At 58.8% G+C, this 16,833-nt stretch overlaps 1 protein-coding gene across 5 annotated transcripts; it reads right to left on the bottom strand.

Moving 5' to 3' along the window:
* Positions 1-381: 381 nt before the first annotated feature.
* ZNF496 (zinc finger protein 496) lies at positions 382-16,171 on the bottom strand. 5 transcript variants are annotated; one of them, XM_062189343.1, is made up of 9 exons: positions 16,086-16,171; positions 15,204-15,330; positions 14,541-14,969; positions 14,207-14,378; positions 13,061-13,137; positions 6,001-6,133; positions 5,483-5,590; positions 3,877-3,990; positions 382-3,368 (listed from the first exon to the last, which is right to left on the bottom strand). In XM_062189343.1, exons 3-9 carry the CDS (start codon positions 14,928-14,930, stop codon positions 2,728-2,730), a joined length of 1,635 nt encoding a protein of 544 aa, XP_062045327.1. In that variant the 5' UTR covers positions 14,931-14,969; positions 15,204-15,330; positions 16,086-16,171; the 3' UTR covers positions 382-2,727. The 5 variants fall into 5 exon arrangements, with proteins under 5 accessions (XP_062045327.1, XP_062045328.1, XP_062045326.1 ...); XM_062189344.1 differs by lacking the exon at positions 15,204-15,330 and having other exon boundaries at positions 16,086-16,147; XM_062189342.1 differs by lacking the exon at positions 16,086-16,171 and having other exon boundaries at positions 15,204-15,840.
* Between the last annotated feature and the right edge of the window lie 662 nt (positions 16,172-16,833).

Here is a 16,833-nt window from a genome sequence, read left to right as displayed (position 1 = left end):
ACCTCTTTTACAGACTTTTAGGGGTGCATGATGGGGTGCTGTGGGGTAGGCCATTGCTTGGGACAGCTGCATGCCATATTGGTGTGCTACGCTGCTTCCCATCTGGCTCCCTGCTAGTGCAACCTGAGAGGTAACGGATGCTTGCTCAGGTGCTTGGGTCCCTGCCGCCCACACCGGAGATCTGGATGGAGTTCTGGGTTCCTGGCTCCTGCCTGTCCCAGCCCTAGTTGTTGCAAGCATAAGGGGCCATCAGCAGATAGATTTCTCACTCACCTTGCCTCTCAAACAAATAATCATTTTTAATTTATTTTAAAACATTGTTGCTGGGGCTGGCACTTCAGCTTAGTGGGTAAAGCTGCCACACCTGCAGTGCCAGCATCCCATATGTGTGTTGGTTTCGATTCCTGGCTGCTCCACTTCCGGTCCAGCTCTCTGCTATGGCCCAAGTCCTGTGCCCCTGCACCCACGTGGAGACCCGGAGGAAGCTCCTGGCTTTGGATCGGTGCAGCTCCAGCCATTGAGGACAATTGGGGAGTGAACCAGAGGATGTAAGACCTCTCTCTCTCTCTGTAACTCTGACTTTTGAGTAAATAAATCAATCTTTAAAAAATAAACACATTGCTGCTTTTTATTTTTAAGGTTTACTTTATTTGCTTGAAAGTTACAGAGAGAGGGAAAGAGATCTTCCATCCATTGGTTTACTCCCCAGATAGCCACAAAAGCCAGGGCTGGGCCCGGCCAAAGCCAGGAGGATGGGACTGCACCCAGGTTTCCCACGTGGATGCTGGTGTTGCCTGCTGTGACTTTACTTGTTACATTACAAAGAACCCCCCCCCCCCCCTAAATAATCTGTCTACAGGCACTTCTTCAGCTGCCTCACAAATACCTTGTATATTTTACCCACCTCAGCTGAGGCCAGAAATGCCAGTGGCCAAGGGAAGGCAGATACTTCTGCTCCAGCACCCTCGGGCCTGGTGGGCTGGGGGCCGCAGCTTCTCTCAGAGAAGCCCCTGGCCGTGCCCCGGCCCTGCAGGCTCTCCAGACACAGGCCGCGGTCTTCCTGCCACCAGGTACCTGGCTGTGAATCACAGCTGGGCGCCCTGACAGTACCTGGGGGGTGGGACTGCCTCCTCTGGGCTCCAGTCCATCACAAAGCCCGACTTGCAGGCAAGACACTCACTGGAGAGCTCAGGGCTCCTCTCCCAGCCAAGTGTCCGCAGCCCCAGGGGAAATGACCTTCCTGAGGCCAAGGATGTGCTGGGCACACACAGGCCAGGCCGGGTGTCACAGGGTGGACGTCACAGAGGGCCCCACTTCTGCATGGGGGCGTCCCCATCCCGGCTGACTAGAAACCAAGGGCCTCGCCAGTTCTCTGAGGTCTGACCGCAGGGTTGGACCATGCTTCCTGCTCCTAGGCCAGTGGGTCTATCTACCCAGCAGTCCCTGTGGCTACAAAGCCGTGTAACTGATTGGGTCTGTGGTAGAGGCCTCTTGGTGTGAAGTGACAGGGGTGACATGGAGCACTGGCCACCTCCACCCAGCCCGCTGCCCAGCGGTAGCCCTGACACAGGACACCCGCCTGATCCCGGCACCCCAGCTCAGCTGCACAGCCCCCAGTCCTTCTCACTGGAGTGGAGCTGACACAGCTGCCTCCCAGGAGCAGCAGCACCAGCTCCTGGTGCTCAGCCTCACTGCCCGTGGCTGGCCATGCCTGGCCCACAGTCCCCTGCAGGGGATGCCAGCCCAGGAGGCAGGCCCTACAGTCTGAATCCCACTCCAACAGGCTCAGGAGGGAGGGCAGCAGTGCAGGTGTGGGCGGATGTGTGCCCTGCACCTGTGCCCTGTGACTGCAGTGTAGACAAGTTCATATGAGAACAGTGACTTACATCTCTCTGAGAAGGGAAACCAGGAGACAGACTCACAGAGCACCACAGCCAGGAACAGCCATACCTGCCAGGAAGACCCTGGAAGCTGGGGCGAATCTCCCCTACAGCCCCCCAGGAGGGTCCAGCCTGGCCAACAGGTTGCCCCCAGACCTGCAGCCTTGGGAATTATAACTGACATTCCTGCTGCACCAAGCCATCCAAGGTGCAGAGCCCACTGAGTTACGTTGCTGAAGCCAGGCGCCCCCAGGCCAATGCCCACTGGGGGTTCAGCTCCTGGACAAGACAGAGGGCAAGGAGGGATTGAAGTGCCTTTCAAATGACCACAGTTCAGCTTCCAACTCAAATGTTTACCAAGGGCAACCGGTTAGAGAAAGGGGCATTCTGGGATAGGTGCACAATAGTTAAAAAGGAGAGCTTTGCCTTCCTGGGGAGCCCTACTCCCCCACACACATCCAAAGGAACCATGGCAGTTTCCCAGCCCTGAGCACCCTGGAGCTCCCACCATAGGACTCCCCACCTCACCCCCATCATCAGCCTTTCAGCTGCCTTGGAGACAGGATGTGCTGTGCACCAGGTCCACTCCCCACCCAACCTGTTCAGGGACAGCAGCCAGCCTGGACCCTGGGGTCCGTGCTCAGGGCAACATGGGAGGGTTAGTGCTGAGGACTGGTTGGTGACCCAGTGGTCCCAGGATGGAGACCAGCCCTCTACCAGCTGGGGCAACCGTGTGCAGGGGCCTCTGAGATGGAACAAGCGCTGGTGGGGATACCATGGCAGCAGGTGGGGTTGGACACGGCCCGGGTGCAGGCGGCAGGAGGAGTGTGGGGCTGAGCGGTAGCCCTCAGTAGGAGTTTAGGGCCTGCTTGGAGCGCCTCTTCATGTGCACACGCTCGTGGCGGAGGAGGTCCGAGTTCTGCCCAAAGCTCTTGACGCAGTAGCGGCACTGGAAGGGCCGCATGGCATCCTTTTGGTGTGTGTCGCCGCGGTGCCGGGCCAGGGGCTCCCGGCACTGGAAGCCCAGTCCCTCCTCGCTCTGCTTCTCCGGCTCCAGTCTGCTGGGCTGCCGGTGGATCCGCCGGTGGGAGAGCAGGTGGGAGTTGAGGCGGAAGCTCCTCCCGCAGGAGCTGCACCTGTAGGGCTTCTGGGCCTCATGGGCCTCCAGGTGGCCATCCAGGTCCTCGCCTTCGCTGAACAGCTCCCCACACACAGGGCACACGCGTGGCTTCTCCCGGTCCCGGCGGCTACGCAGGTGCCGTACAAAGTTGACCCTCCAGCGGAAGGCCTTGCCACACACAGGGCACACGTAGGCCTTCCTGGAGGTGGGCACCTTGCCCACCGTCTCCTCACTGCCCCGGCAGGGCTGCGGCCCATGGGGGCTGTGCTGGGAGTCCTCGTCCCCAGAGCTGGACAACACGATCTCGATGGTCACCTCCTCCTCCTCCTCCTCCAGGCCATTCTCCAGGACCTGTGGGCCACCTCCAGCTACAGGAAACCAAGCTGGTCAGGGGTGCTGCCAGCCCCTGAGAACCCTACCCAGAAGGCCTGACTCAAAGCCCAGAGACACCTGTTCCTGCAGGGCTCCTGGGTGATCTCGGTCCTGGCTGGCCCTGCAGGGACCACAGGTAGAGCCACAAAGCAGCCGTCAGCCCAGATGCTGTGCCCTTCTCTCCTCCCTCCCCTCTGGCCACGGAGGTCCCTCCAAGCTCGGGGCCTGCACTTCTCTGTGTAGGGTGGTAACCATGGGCACACCATACACACCACCTTCCTTCCCCAGTGGGAGGTCCCAGGGGTCAGGAAGGTGCCTGACTCTGAACAAAGCCCAGCCCTCCCATCACAGCCCAGTCACAGCCCACTTGCCCCATCACAGCCCATCATCCCCCCATCCCACCCAGTCACAACCCAGCAGCCGTGTGGTTGTATGTCATGCCACACACGTGTATGTGCATGCACCATGCATGGGTGCAACTCCATGCTCCAAGCCCTGCTGTACCTGGGTGGGTGCTTGGAGGGAGCGCCGTTTGCTGGAAGGCCTGGGACTCCAGCACCTGCAGCTCATCCCGTTTCCTTCTTTCTTCCACCTCGAACAGCTGGAGGGCTGGGAGGTCTTTGCAGGGGAAAAGGGGAAATCGTGTGTCTGGCACTGGGGGATGCACCAGGGGGCAGGCTATGAGCTGAGGGCAGCCCCGGGAGCCACTCAGTGTCACTGAATGAGTGAGCTTGAAGGCAGAAAGGGCCAGCACCACGAGGACGGGTCTAGAGCCAGCAAGAGGGGCCGGCACTGTGGCACAGAAGGTTTAGGCATGGCCGTGGCACTGGCATCCCTTATGAGCACTGGTTCCAGTGCTGGCTGCTCCACTTCCCATCCAGCTCCCTATAACATAGCCACTGAAAGCAGCAGAGTAGGGCCCGGGTGCTTGGGCCCCTGGCATCCACGTGGCAGACCTGGGTGGAGTTCCAGGCTCCTGGTTTCAGCCTGGTCCAGCCCTGGTTGGTGTAGTCCTTTGGGGAGTGAACCAGCTGATGGAACATCCTCCTCTTTCTGCTAACCACTGCCTTTCTTTCTTTCTTCCTTTTTTAAAAAATTTATTTTTTATTTAAAAGGCAGAGTTACAAAGGGGAGAGTCAGGGAGCTCTTCCATCTGCTGGTCACTCCCCAATTGTCCAAGAGGCTTGGATTGTGTCAGGCAGAAGCCAGGAGCTTCTTCAGGGTCTCCCACGTGGGTGCAGGGGCCCAAGCACCCACATCATCTTCCACTGCTTTCCCAGGCCATTAGTAGGGAGCTGGATCAGAAGTGGAGCAGCTGGAACATGTTGCAGGCAGTGGCTTTACCTGTTTTACCTCAAGGACAGCCCCCAAACTCTCTTTCAAAAGAATGAATAAATGGAACTTTGCAAAAATAAAGCCTTTGAAAGGATCAGTACTGACCCTGGTCTGCGCTTCTCCCTCTGGCAGGAGTGGAGCAGGCCCTCCCCTGCCCTGGGGTGCTTTCCCTACAAGCCTATGAATACCCAGCTGGACTGGTGGGAGGCGGTGGGGACTTGGGGTGCCTGGGGCGGGGGGGACCACAGGGCGAGGATGGGATGCGTGCGGTGGGACACACAGCAGCGCGGCTGCTGGCCTCAGAGCTGATGAGGCAAGCATGGGCACCCAAGCCCACATGCTCCGGGGCATCTTTGAGTGCCATCGACAGGGGGCGCTAATGCTGAGGATCCCGCACATGCTGTCCCACAAGGTACAGGCTTCCCAGCCCCAGCACTGCAGGCCCCAGGCACAGAGGGACTGCCCGAGCCCTAGCACGCACCAGGTCTAGGGTGGGTACCTGAGGGACACCTGGCCCCAGCTTGGCTCAGTTAAAATGAGGGACAGGGACAGGGCAGGGCAGCAGTATCCAGACAGCGACAGGGACAGGGACAGGGCAGGGCACCAGTACCCAGACAACAACAGGGAGAGGGAGAAAGCAGGACAGCAGTATCCAGACAACGACATGGACAGGGCCAGGCATCAGTACCCAGACTACGCATGAGGGCTGCTCAGGAAGCCAGGAAACAGCCTGGTTCTGTCTCCTCACCCACCCAGTTCTGCAACCTTCACTCACCAGTGAGGGAGGCCTGGGGCGCTTCCTTCCCCTGTAGCTCCAGTAGCTCCGGCAGCAGCTCGCTCTCCTCTCCCTGGAAGGGGCCTGGCAGGGCGGCTGGGTGATCTGCTCCAGGAGAAGGCAAGGCACCCCACTGAGTGGCTCCCAAGGTGGCCAGCACAGCCAGGCGCAGAGACCAAGAAGTCAAGTGGATGGGGAGTGTGGTGGGCAGGAACCCCTAGGGGCAGGGCCAGGGCCTTCAGGGCTGGCAGGTGTGAAGCCAGAAGCAGACAGTGATGCTGGGCCTCTGGTGTCAGACAGCCTGGGAAGCCTGAGCCACAGGTGTCAAAATGGCAGGCAGGGGCCAGGCCTCATTTGCTTTGGGCCACCAGGCACAGACCTGAATACACCTCCAGTCTCCTGCTGTTATGGGGGGAGCTCCTGGCAGGGACCCCAGCCCCCAATCTGGGTGCACAGTCTCACTCGGGAGGGAGACCCTGGCAGGGACCCCAGGCCGCCATCCCAGAGCCGGGTCTTACTTGGGGTCACGGAGACTCCGCAGTCCTCCCCAATGATGAACTCTCCATAGAAGCCAGTCTGGCCGGGGTCCAGGAGGGACCAGTCCTCTTCAGAGAAGCACAGGATCATGTCCTTGAAGGGAGAAGCCCGGCTCTGAAACCAGAGGCCAGGCCTGGGTCAGGGGCTGACAGCACACCGTGGACAGACATGGAACCAGGGCCATGGCCAGCCAGGCACTGTCTGGTGAGGGCCTGCTTCTCGGCTCAGGGACCTCCTGGGCCGGAAGGTTCTGGTCCCACCTCCTGGGACCTCACACGGGGGTCAGGGTTTCATTCATGAAACCTGGGCACAGACATCCCCACCCTGGCGCTCCAGCCCCGGCAGCCCAGGCCCATGTCCTCCTGGCAGGCTAGCACGGTCCTTGCATCCCGACAGCCCCCGTCTGGTGCAGGTGGCACCTGTGTCAGGTGCGGCTGCAGGTGTGACTGTGGAGACGACTGCTCCTGCCGGGAGTGGGATCAGGCACATTCCAAAAGGGAGAGATGAGGGACAGGAGGGACAGGTCCCAGACAAGTCCCACCCTGCAGGCGGGACCAGCCCTCTCTGGGCCTGCATCTGGGCCTCCAAGGCTCTGTGGCTTTGGGTGGCCCTGCCCCCACGCCACTCAGTGTCCCAGCTGGGACGTCCCTGAGTGTCCCAGGCTGGGTCCAGGACAGCGACTCCACCAGTCAGGGACTCTTGCACTGAAGCTGTCCCGGGAGGCACAGCGTGGGGACTTGGGGCCAAGTGTGGAGTAAACCAGCTGATGGAGTCAGCCTCTCTCTCTCTCTCTCTGTCTCTCTCTCTCTCTCTCTCTGCCTTTCTAATGCATGCTCACAGGGCCACACCTTTCCAGCTGTCTCCTGAGCTGCCACTCTCATTCTCCTTAACACAGACAGCCTGAGAATGTCCCGGGTCTTCAGGCTCTGCTTCCCTTCTGAGTAACAACTCCATCACAAATCGTTCCCCTTGTCTCACGTCCATCACCCACAAGGTCTGCCTTCCACAGGGCACGGATCGGGGCAAACCCGCGCAACCCCTCCCCCGTGTGACCAGGCCTCGCCCACCCAGGTGTCCACCAACAACCTGTTCTCACCGCACAGGACCTGAGCTTGGCCCCCGAGGATGGTGCTCCCCTGGCCCCGAGCCCTTGCCCGTGAATTCACAGCAACACAGCTTTTTCTAGGACACACCCCAGACCCTTCCAGCCTCTCCACAGCACCCGGCTCAAAAGCCACTCCCACAGGTGGTCTGTCAGCTGGCACCTGCTGCCCTCTGGGCCAGCCTCCCCAAGGTGTCCTCGGCAGGTGTGCAGAGGGCCCTGCAGGGTCGAGCTGGGCCAAGGCCCCTGCCCTGGTCACAGCGGCCTTCCCGTCACTGTCCCCACTTGGCAGAGGTGCTGGGCAGCTGGCGGTCTCTTACCAGCTCTTACCACCATCTGCTTGGAGACTAGGATTCCAGACCCTGATTCTGGGGGATGCACACATTCAGACCCTTGCACCAGGGGAGAGGGTGAGCTGGAATGGGTGGGGAGGAGCCCCCACAGCACACAGCTCAGGGCTGGATGTGAGAACAGGACTTCTCCCAGTGCTCCCTGCAACACCCGCAGACCACCACGGTGCTCACCCCCAGTCTACTGTGAAGGCGCAGTGTGAGGTGGGCATCGGCTCCCTGCGCTCCCCTGAGAAGGGATGCAGCAAGGGCAGCACTGATGCCCCCAGCGAAGGGGTGAGGTAACCCACAGGCAGCCTCCAGGGACAGACGCACGCGCACCAGCGAAAACAAGTCAGGAGGAGCGTGGTGCAGAAGGCAGCCTGGCTGGTCACCATGTGCAGGGTGCCCAGAGGGAGGGAAGGGTCCAGAGCAAAGCAGACGGTGCAGGCATGGTGGCACAGCGTTGCCGGCATCCCACATGGGCGAGCTTCAAGACTCAGCTGATCCACTACTGATCCAGCTTCCTTTAATGCACCTGGGAAAGCAGTGGGAGATGACCCCTGCTCGCATATAGGAGACCTGGAAGAAGCTCCAGCCTCCTGGCTTTGGCCTGGCACAGCCCTGGCCATTGTGGCTGTTTAGGGAATAAACCAGCTGGTGGAGGATCTCTCTCTCGTCCCTCTAACTCTGCTTTCCAAATAAATTAGAAAATAATTAAAGAAAAAATTAAAAGTAAATGCACACATGGCCCCACGTGACAGAGAATGATGTGGACAAAATAGTAATGCCATGGCTGAGAAACTGCTCTGTAACACCAGAGAAAGTTAACAGTAGTTCAATAACCTTCACAGCTGCATCAGCCAATCTGGGTCCCTCTTGTTAGCTCACTTACTTCTTTTTCCTGCCATTTTCCAGGGGGCTCCTTTTTTTCTTTTAAAGTGTCTTGAGGCTTACTTACTTACTTAGTTGTATTCATTTTATATGGAAGCTGGAGGGGGAGGGGGAGGGAGGTGGGAAGGAGGGGGAGGCCGGAGAAGCAGGGAGGAAGGTGGAGAGCTTCATCTCCCATCCACTGCGATCAGCAGGAAGCTGGCATATCCCAGGAACAGAGCTGGGACTTGAACCCAGCACCGTGATCTGGGATACAGGCATCCAAGCAATGTTGTAACCGCTAGCCAAGCTTGCACCCCTGGCTTGTCGTTTTAATTGTGCCTATGTTTTCAGTATTGTAACAGAACGGCCAACACTATTCCAACTTTAAAATTAAAAAAAATAATAAAACCTTAGAAGCAGGAGTTTGGCTTGGCAGATGAGACACTGGTCGGGGAACTTGTGGCCCACCTCAGAGAGTGTGTGTTGGATCCCTCGCTCTGGCTCCTGGTTCCAGCTTCCTGCTAACACAGACCCCAGCAGGCCACAGTGATGACCCCAGAAATGGGACCCGCACATGGGAGACTGGGATTGGGTCCCTGGTTCCAGCGTCAGGATATTTCAGGAGTGAAAGAACAGATGGGAGCTTACTCTCTCTGTCTCTGTCTCTCTGCCTATCCAATAAGGAACTATTTTTTAAGACTCCCAACCTAATAACAACCCCAATGTGTGTCCCTCTCCTGGTGGTGGAAGTCAGTCACTGACATCAGTGCAGGACGGGCAGCAAGGAAGTTCTCAAGTCAGTGCCACAGCAACTCTGATAAAAAGACTCTGAAAACAGAAATGGGATTTAGAGGGCTGGCACTGTGGTGTAGCGGGCAAAGCCTCTGTCCGCAGTGCTGGCATCCCACAGGGGGTTGCTGCTCCACTTCCAATCCTGCTCCCTGCTGATAGCTTGGGAAACACAGAAGTTGGCCCAAGTGTCTGGGGCCCTGCACCTCCGTGGGAGACCTGGAAGAAGCTCCTGGCTCCTGGCTCTGGCCTAGCCTGGTGCTGGCTGTGATAGCCATCTGGGGAGGGAACCAGTGTATGGAAGATCTCTCTTTGTCTCTATCTCTCTCTGTACCTCTGACTTTCAAATAAATATACCTTAGAAAAGAAAAGAAATTGGATTGAGGAACAAAACTGGACTGACATGAAAGTCTAGAAGCAAACACTGGTCCCCAGGAAAACTTAACCTGCAGGAAAGAAAACGAGACAAAGCAGCCAGACGACTCTCAGTCCACGTGCCTGATGTGGTGGCCGACTATTTAGACCCAGAAAGTAGGTTCTAGTCCTCAATCACAATCAAATCAAAATAAAAAGCCAAAACACTAAATAAAAAAATCTTTCCAGGAATAAAAATAAAGAGAAATGATTGGCAGATGTTTCACAAAAATATTACAAATGCCTACAGTAATGAAACAGAATGAGTGAGATTAAGACCCGTGACAACTAGAAGCAAATGTGATTGACAGATGGCCTAGATCACACACACAGCCCACAAGGCACATCTGGAAAAGCCTCCATCCTGAAGAAAAACACAGGCCAAGGCAGTAAACATTTACAAACACATGTGATGGGGCTGGTGTTGTGGTGCAGTGGGTTAAACAGTCACCTGCAAGGCCTGCATTCCATGAGTGCAGGTTGAAATCCCAGCTGCTCCACTTCCAATCCAGCTGGGACTCGAACCAGTGCCCAAATGGGGTGCCATTGCCACTGGCAGAAAGTTAACCTACTAAGCCACCTGCTGGCCCCATAGTAGATCTTTATATATAGATATATAGATTTAAAAAGTGAGAAAGTGGTCAACATAGCAAAGAATGCACACACCATGTCATCACTCCCACTTTGATGATGAAGATTCAGAAAGAAGGGTGATGATACTTCATCAACAGCCTCCTGGGCCTCATGCAGAAAATCATCAGATTACACCTTCCTAGCCTGGAGGCTGAAATGCCCGCACCCAGTCACAGAGAACCCCACAGAACCTCAGACAGATCTGAGAAGGTCAATTCACCACACTCAGCATATTTTGATATACTGTCACAAGCACCTGGAGGATAAATGAAAAAATCCAAATATATCATTTATAAGCATCAAAAAATTCTTAAAAATTTTTCCAAAATATGTGTGCCTGACCCTAATACCGAAGAGTGCCACAAGTCAGAAACTGCATGGATTTCAAAAATTTTTGCATCAAAATAAATATTTTTTAAATAAATTTTCTGGAATTTATCTCCTTTAATTCTAATTAATTAATTTAATTTGAAAGGCAGGGGCCCAAGCCCTTGGGCCATGTCCTATTGCTTTCCCAGGCCATATCAGAGAGCTGGATGGGAAGAGGAGCAGCTGGAACTAGAACCAGCACCCATATGGGATGCTGGCGCCACAGGCAGAGGCTTAGTCCACTATGCCACAGCGTCGGACTCTAAACTTACTTTTTAATTTCATTTTCCATGAACTTTTTCAAGCTCCTTCATACACACACACACACACACACAGGTACTTGAAAGTTTGTGGACAATGGAATTAAAGGTTAAGTTCGGGGGCCAGTGTTGTGGTGCAGTGGGTTAAGCAACCACCTGCAACACTGATGTCCCTGGTTCAAGTCCCGGCTGCTCGACTTCCAATCCAACTCCCTGCTAATGCATCTGGAAAAGCAGCAGATGTGGGAGACCTGGATGGAGCTTCAGGCTGCTGGCCTCAGCCTGGCCCAGACATGGTCACTGAAGCCATTTGGGGAGTGAAACAGTGGATGGCAGATCGAGCTCTCTTCCTAACTCGGCCTTTCAAGTCAATAAATAAATCTTTAAACACACACACACAGACACACAAAAGCTGTTTGCTTTGGTGTCAGGAAAGTCTTCCCATATTACATTTTCCATGAAGTTTATGAAGACCCCTCATATAAATGTAACTAACGAATCAGTCAGTCAGCAGGGAAATGCACACTAAAGCCACACCAAAGATCCCCTTTAAAGGCCTACATTTTCCGACCCCCAGAGGTCTGTATCACCACTGCCTCCTACCACTTCAAGAGCCACCGCCCCCAGGACATTCCGGAAATCCTGAGCAGGAAATGTGCCAGGTGAGAATGCCAGGGGGCTTCTGCTTCCGGGTGAAATCCCCCGTGGTGACTGCAGTGCTTGTCTGGGAAGCCAGTGTCGTGTGAGCAAGCCACCAAGGGCAGTCTGCATGCAGCTGTGTAGACTCAGGAAGCGCGGGGTGCGCCGGGGGAAAGCAGGGCAGAGGGCAAGATGGGGGAGGATGGGGAGCTGAAGGGGATTTGCCATTCCCGATCCTGCCCCCTACTTGAAATAAATTCCAAAGAAAAGAGCTGAAAATAGAAACAGAATACCTAGTACATCCTACATCTATCCCATTCTGACCCAGAGGCCTGAGGAGGGCCTCAAGGGGCCTGCTGCTAAGGGTGGGCATGGCCAGCCCCCCCTTCCCACGCTGTTGCACAGGAGGGGGAGCCCCCCGGGAAGACACAGAGCTCCCCTGAGGGCTTGCTGGAGACACTTGATGCTGCTCCTCTGTGAGTAACAACGGCAACTGTCACTTGGAGGAACACAGGACCCTGGCACTCAGAGCAGCTCGGCGGGCAGAGTGTGCAGGGGCTCTGGGCATGCCTAGGAGGAGCAGCCCACCCAGAAATGTCCCTGGGAAGACGGACTTGACACAGAAGTTCGTCTGGGGGCAAGATCATTCTGAACTCCACGTGGGTCTTTCACGGCACATATCTTCCATGACCTTTGGGAAGACTCTGCATATGTATGGACTTCAAAATGCTTTGGCATCAAAATAAACTTATCTTTTACTCCCTTTTCAAGTTTCTATTTATTTATTTTCATTTTTATTTGAAAGGCAGAGAGACAATAAGAGAGAGAGAAGAAAGAGCTCTACCTGTTGGCTCATGCTTCAACAGCCAGGGCTGGGCCAGGCTGAAGCCAGGAGCTTGCAACGCGATCTGGGCCTCCCATGAGGATGGCATGGACGCTGCCTCTGAGGGCACAGTCACAGGAAACTGGATCAGAGCAGAGCAGCAGGACAGGACCCAGGCACCCAAATATGGGATGCAGGTGCCCCAAGCAGCACCTTAACCACTGCGCTAAAGTCTACCCAAGACTTGTGTTTTAATTCCATTTTCATGAGCTTTTTGAAGTACCGTGGTAGGTGCAAATATCACAAAACCTGAAACCCTGCTGGTTCTAAGCACTTCAGACAAGGGATCCTCAGCCTGTAGCGCATCCACTATTCTTCATTCAATGTCCTACTGGCCAGGGAGCGTGCAATGAAGCAAGTGCCCACGTCCACAGAGCCCATGCTCCCATGGGAGCAGGTCACGCCACGCCAGCCAACCAAGCACTTGGAGGAGAGACACTGTGATGGGACGTCGCAGCTGAGACAGTGACAGGGCAAGAAGGACCCAGTGCACCTGCCTGGCCAGCACCACCTCATCTCTGCAGAGCCCAAGCAAGCCCCACAGGACAAGGTATTGGGCACACTGAGGCCATGCCCTAAGGATGCACTCATGGCCAATACAGGACTGAAGTTGCCTGGATTGGCCATCACTGCCTGCAGAGTGGGAGGAGGGCTTGAGACCCACCCGTCTCACCTCTTCTGGGCTGGGCTGAATACCTTGTGGCAGGTACAAGAAGCAAGGTTTCAAGACTTGCAGTGATCACTCACCGGAGGCAGCTGAAGGGCGGTCACCTGTGGGGCACCCCGCATACTCTCTTCCTGGAAAACGGGCATGTCCTGCAGGACTGAAAGAGACCAGACGAGGGTGTCCCAGTGAGCCAGTCCCCGTCCCACTCCAGGGCTGTCCCGCAAAGGAGACCAGGGGATGGCACCAGCAGACGGCTCGTCTGCAGGGAGGGTCTTAAGATGACACACTCCCCCATACCCTCTCTCTACGTGGGTCAGGACGATACCCTACCCACTCTCTCCCAGCGCCTCTCCCTGCCTGGCCCAGGACAATGCCCCGCACGCCCTCAGGGCCTCTCCCTGCCCTGCCCAGCCCAGGACGATGTCCCCCACACACCTTCAGGGCCTCTCCCTGCCTGGCCCAGGACGATGCCCCCACACTCAGGGTCTCTCCCTGCCCAGCCCAGGCTGTATACACAGACACTGACTCTGGCAAGATGTGCTCCCAAGTTCACGCCGAGGCTCCAACCCCACAGCAGCGCAGGCTGTCACTGCACTTGAAGGGCTGTTTCAGGAAGTAAAGCTCCAGAGGGTGAGCCCAGCGCCACCCAGACGGGAACACACCCAGGTGCCCACCCTCCTAAGTCGGTGACAGAGCCCCTGTGCCTGGGCCCTGTGAGCAGCCCTGGAAGTCACACAACCACTTCGCCTTAACCATGCAGAATCCTGTACATTCTTGCATGTGGATTTAACAGGTGTTTTATTTCTAGTGAAAAGCTGATTATAATGCCAAGGATGACAGCACAGACCCCTGGCCTCCCAGACTAATGCACAACCAGGATTCCTCCCATCCAAGGGCACTGGAACCACACCTGGGCCTGCCACCTCCCTCTGCCTCCCTGCAACACCACAAGGACCCTGCAGGCCACCGCTCAGCTGGGGACACAGGTTCCCAGAAGCTCAGGCCACAGCTGTGGACATAGTCCAGAGATGCACCTCCAAGACACCCACCTCTCCAAGCGCTCCCTCTGGGAGGGCAGAGGTCCCCATAAGGCTCTGAGTCCAATGTCCTAGGGACGGACCCACACTCTGGGAATGGCTCACAGCTCCTCAGGGGCCAGGGGAGTCAAGAGCCACCACCCTAACAAAGCCCACACCCACCACACAGGGCCGCCAGGGGCTGCATACCTGCGTCCCCACTGAGCTGGCCTGGAGGTCTGCTTGGGAGCCCCGGGCTCTGAGCCAGGGCCACGGGCTCGGTGTCCGGGCCCCCAGCAAGGTCCCTGTGCGGTTCCGCCTGCAGCTGCTCCTGCTCCTGCTCCCCATCCTCAATCACCACGGGGTCCTCACAGTGCTTGAGCTGCAACCCCAGAGGGGGCTTTTCAGAGTGAGGCAGAGCACACCGGGGCAGGGGCTCACCACCACTCCACAGCTGCCCACCCCAGGCTCCGTCCGGGCTCGGACAGGTAGCAAGGGGCAGTGGCCCCCCCAACGTGCGGACCGGGGCTGATCGCCAGCTCACCCACTGCCAGGGCCGGCCCGGCTCGCGCTCCAGCGCCTCCACCGCGGCCACTGCCTGTTCGCCGCTCTCTGGCTCCTGCGCCCGCACCCAGCTCTGCACCTCTCGAGGCAGGATGGCCAGGAACTGCTCGAGCACTAGCAGCTCCAGGATCTGCTCCTTGCTGCGCCGCTCCAGCCGCAGCCAGCCCCGGCACAGCTCGCACAGGCGGCGCAGCGCCTCGCGCGGCCCCGCCGCCTCTTGGTAGCGAAAGCGGCGGAAGAGGCGGCGGGAGGACTCCGGGCTGGGCAGCTCGGCCCGAGGGCCGGGGTCCTCCCCTGGGGGGCTCTTCATCTTCCGGGGTTCTTCGCTCTCCTTCGGAGCCAAGACTCGGGGGCACAGCGCTGTGGGCATGACCAGCTGCAGTGACGGGGTCAGCGGCAGAAGACAAACCTGGTTCCAAACAGAAATCGAGGCTTCGACGCTGGGTCCCGGGGTCACGCCTGGGGCGGGGGGTCGGGAAAGCCCCGGAGTGCATAACGACCCTTCTGGACACAGCACAGTGCCACCGCCTGGGCCTCTAATGCCGTGGGGGTGGAAGGGGTGGGGGAGCGGGAGACGAGCCTCCAGTGACCCTCGGGAAAGCAGGTCGATCAGGACAGGACCCACGGGTGCCCAGCCCTCTACCTTGAAGCTTCGGAGCTCCAGTGGCTGCCCTCGCCCTGCGGGCCTACACACTCCAAGCACCCCACCCTGGGCCGCAGCGTCACTGGGAAGAGCGTGGGCCGGACCCGAAGGTCACCAGAGGAAGCACCTGCAGGTTGCCACAGAAAAACAGGGAGGCACCTAGCACCAGGTCTTCCCACGAGTCTGGCGTCCAACTCACTAGGACATCTACCCCATATGAAGTCACCCTGTCCCCACCCAGAGACGTGGTCCCTGCTCTGGGCTCCACCCACAGTCCTTCCCGCGCAGGGCAGGGACACCGCACTCCCACGGCGGGCTCAGAGCTCCTGAATCCAAGGCTGTAATGCAGGAGGCACAGCCCCGCAGAAGCCGCTGCCGTCGGGGGGACCTGAGGCCACTGCAGCTGAGCGCGGGTCCCCGAGGCACACCTTGAGCACCGGAAAAGTGGGCGGGCAGGTGGCGGCACGGTGCCCTGCCCGGCCTCTGGCTCTCATACCCCATCTGCACTGACACCTGGGCGTGAGCGCCGCTTAGGCGTCCCAGTGAGGAGGCCGTGCGGGCCTGGCTCCTGCTCTGCGGGAGGACCCATGAGGCCAGAGAAGCTGCAAAACCTCCGATGGGCACCCGGCACCCAGGTCTCTGCAGTGCAGCCGGCGCACGCAGCGGGCACTGGGCCAGCGGCTGTGACCCGTCGGCGCCACCTGCCCGCGCTCCGCACCGGTCCGGACTCCAGCCACACCTGCAGCCCCAGTACTCAGGCCCCTCGCCCCTTTGTCCCCCGGCCCCTGGCGCAAGCTCGGCCCGGCAGACGCGAGGGGCGGCCCCGGGGGCCGCGGTCGCCGGGATCCGCCGAGGAGCGCACTCTCCTCCCACCCCGCGCACCTCGCGGCCTTGGCTCGGCCCCAGCGTCCACCCGGGCCCCTCGCACGGCGCCGGATCCAGCCCCCGGCCGCAGCCGCCGCGGATCCTCTCCGGTGAGGCCTCCCCGCAGGGCCCGATTCGCTGCGGGCCGGCGCCGCCCGCGCGGCCGCGCCTCGCGCCCGCCCCGCCGCTGCCCGCCGCGCGCCCCCGGCCGCTGGGCGCCGCCGAGCCCGCGGACGCCGAGGCGCGGAAAGGCCGGACCCCGCGCGCCCTCCCCCGGGACACTTCCTGCTCCGCTCTAGGACGGCGGAGGTCTCCGCATCTCAGTGGTTCGCTCCCGCCCCCGGCCGAGGTGTGCGCGGGGCGACACCCGACACCCGACACCGCCGGGCCCGCCCCGCCCCGCCCGGGCCCCGGCCCCGGCGTGCCGAGGGCCCAGGCGGGGGTCGCGCCGGCCCTGGCCGTTCCCCTCCTCAGTGCCCCTCGCCCACGTCCCGGAGAGGGCGGTCTGGGGGCGCAGGAAGGCCTCTCCCACCCCCTCCCTGCTCCACCGCCGCCCGATCTCCGCGCGTCCCGAAGGCGCGGCCATTGGCTCAGCCCAGGAGGGGAGACAAGACTTGGACCCCAGGAGGTGGCGAAGGATTTAGGGTCTCTGCCCTGGTGCTGTCACCCACGTTTCAGATGGGGCTTCCCTGGGCCCGCCGGTTTGTCAGGCCGCGAGTCTGGGCAGCCAGCGCCCCACGCCCTGCTCCATCCTCTGTGTCCCTCC

The sequence above is a fragment of the Lepus europaeus genome, chromosome 4 (assembly GCF_033115175.1).
Source record: "Lepus europaeus isolate LE1 chromosome 4, mLepTim1.pri, whole genome shotgun sequence".
Classification (NCBI taxonomy): Eukaryota; Metazoa; Chordata; class Mammalia; order Lagomorpha; family Leporidae; genus Lepus; species Lepus europaeus.
This window is presented reverse-complemented; position numbering and strand designations above follow the sequence as displayed.

Coding starts and splice junctions, on each gene's coding strand:
- ZNF496 (XM_062189343.1), bottom strand. CDS start 14,930: ATGCCCACAGCGCTGTGCCCCCGAGTCTTGGCTCCGAAGGAGAGCGAA. Junction 6,134..13,060: donor CCGCCCTTCAGCTGCCTCCG/GTGAGTGATCAC, acceptor CTCTGGTTTCAG/AGCCGGGCTTCTCCCTTCAA. Junction 3,369..3,876: donor CCCTCCAAGCACCCACCCAG/GTACAGCAGGGC, acceptor GGTTTCCTGTAG/CTGGAGGTGGCCCACAGGTC.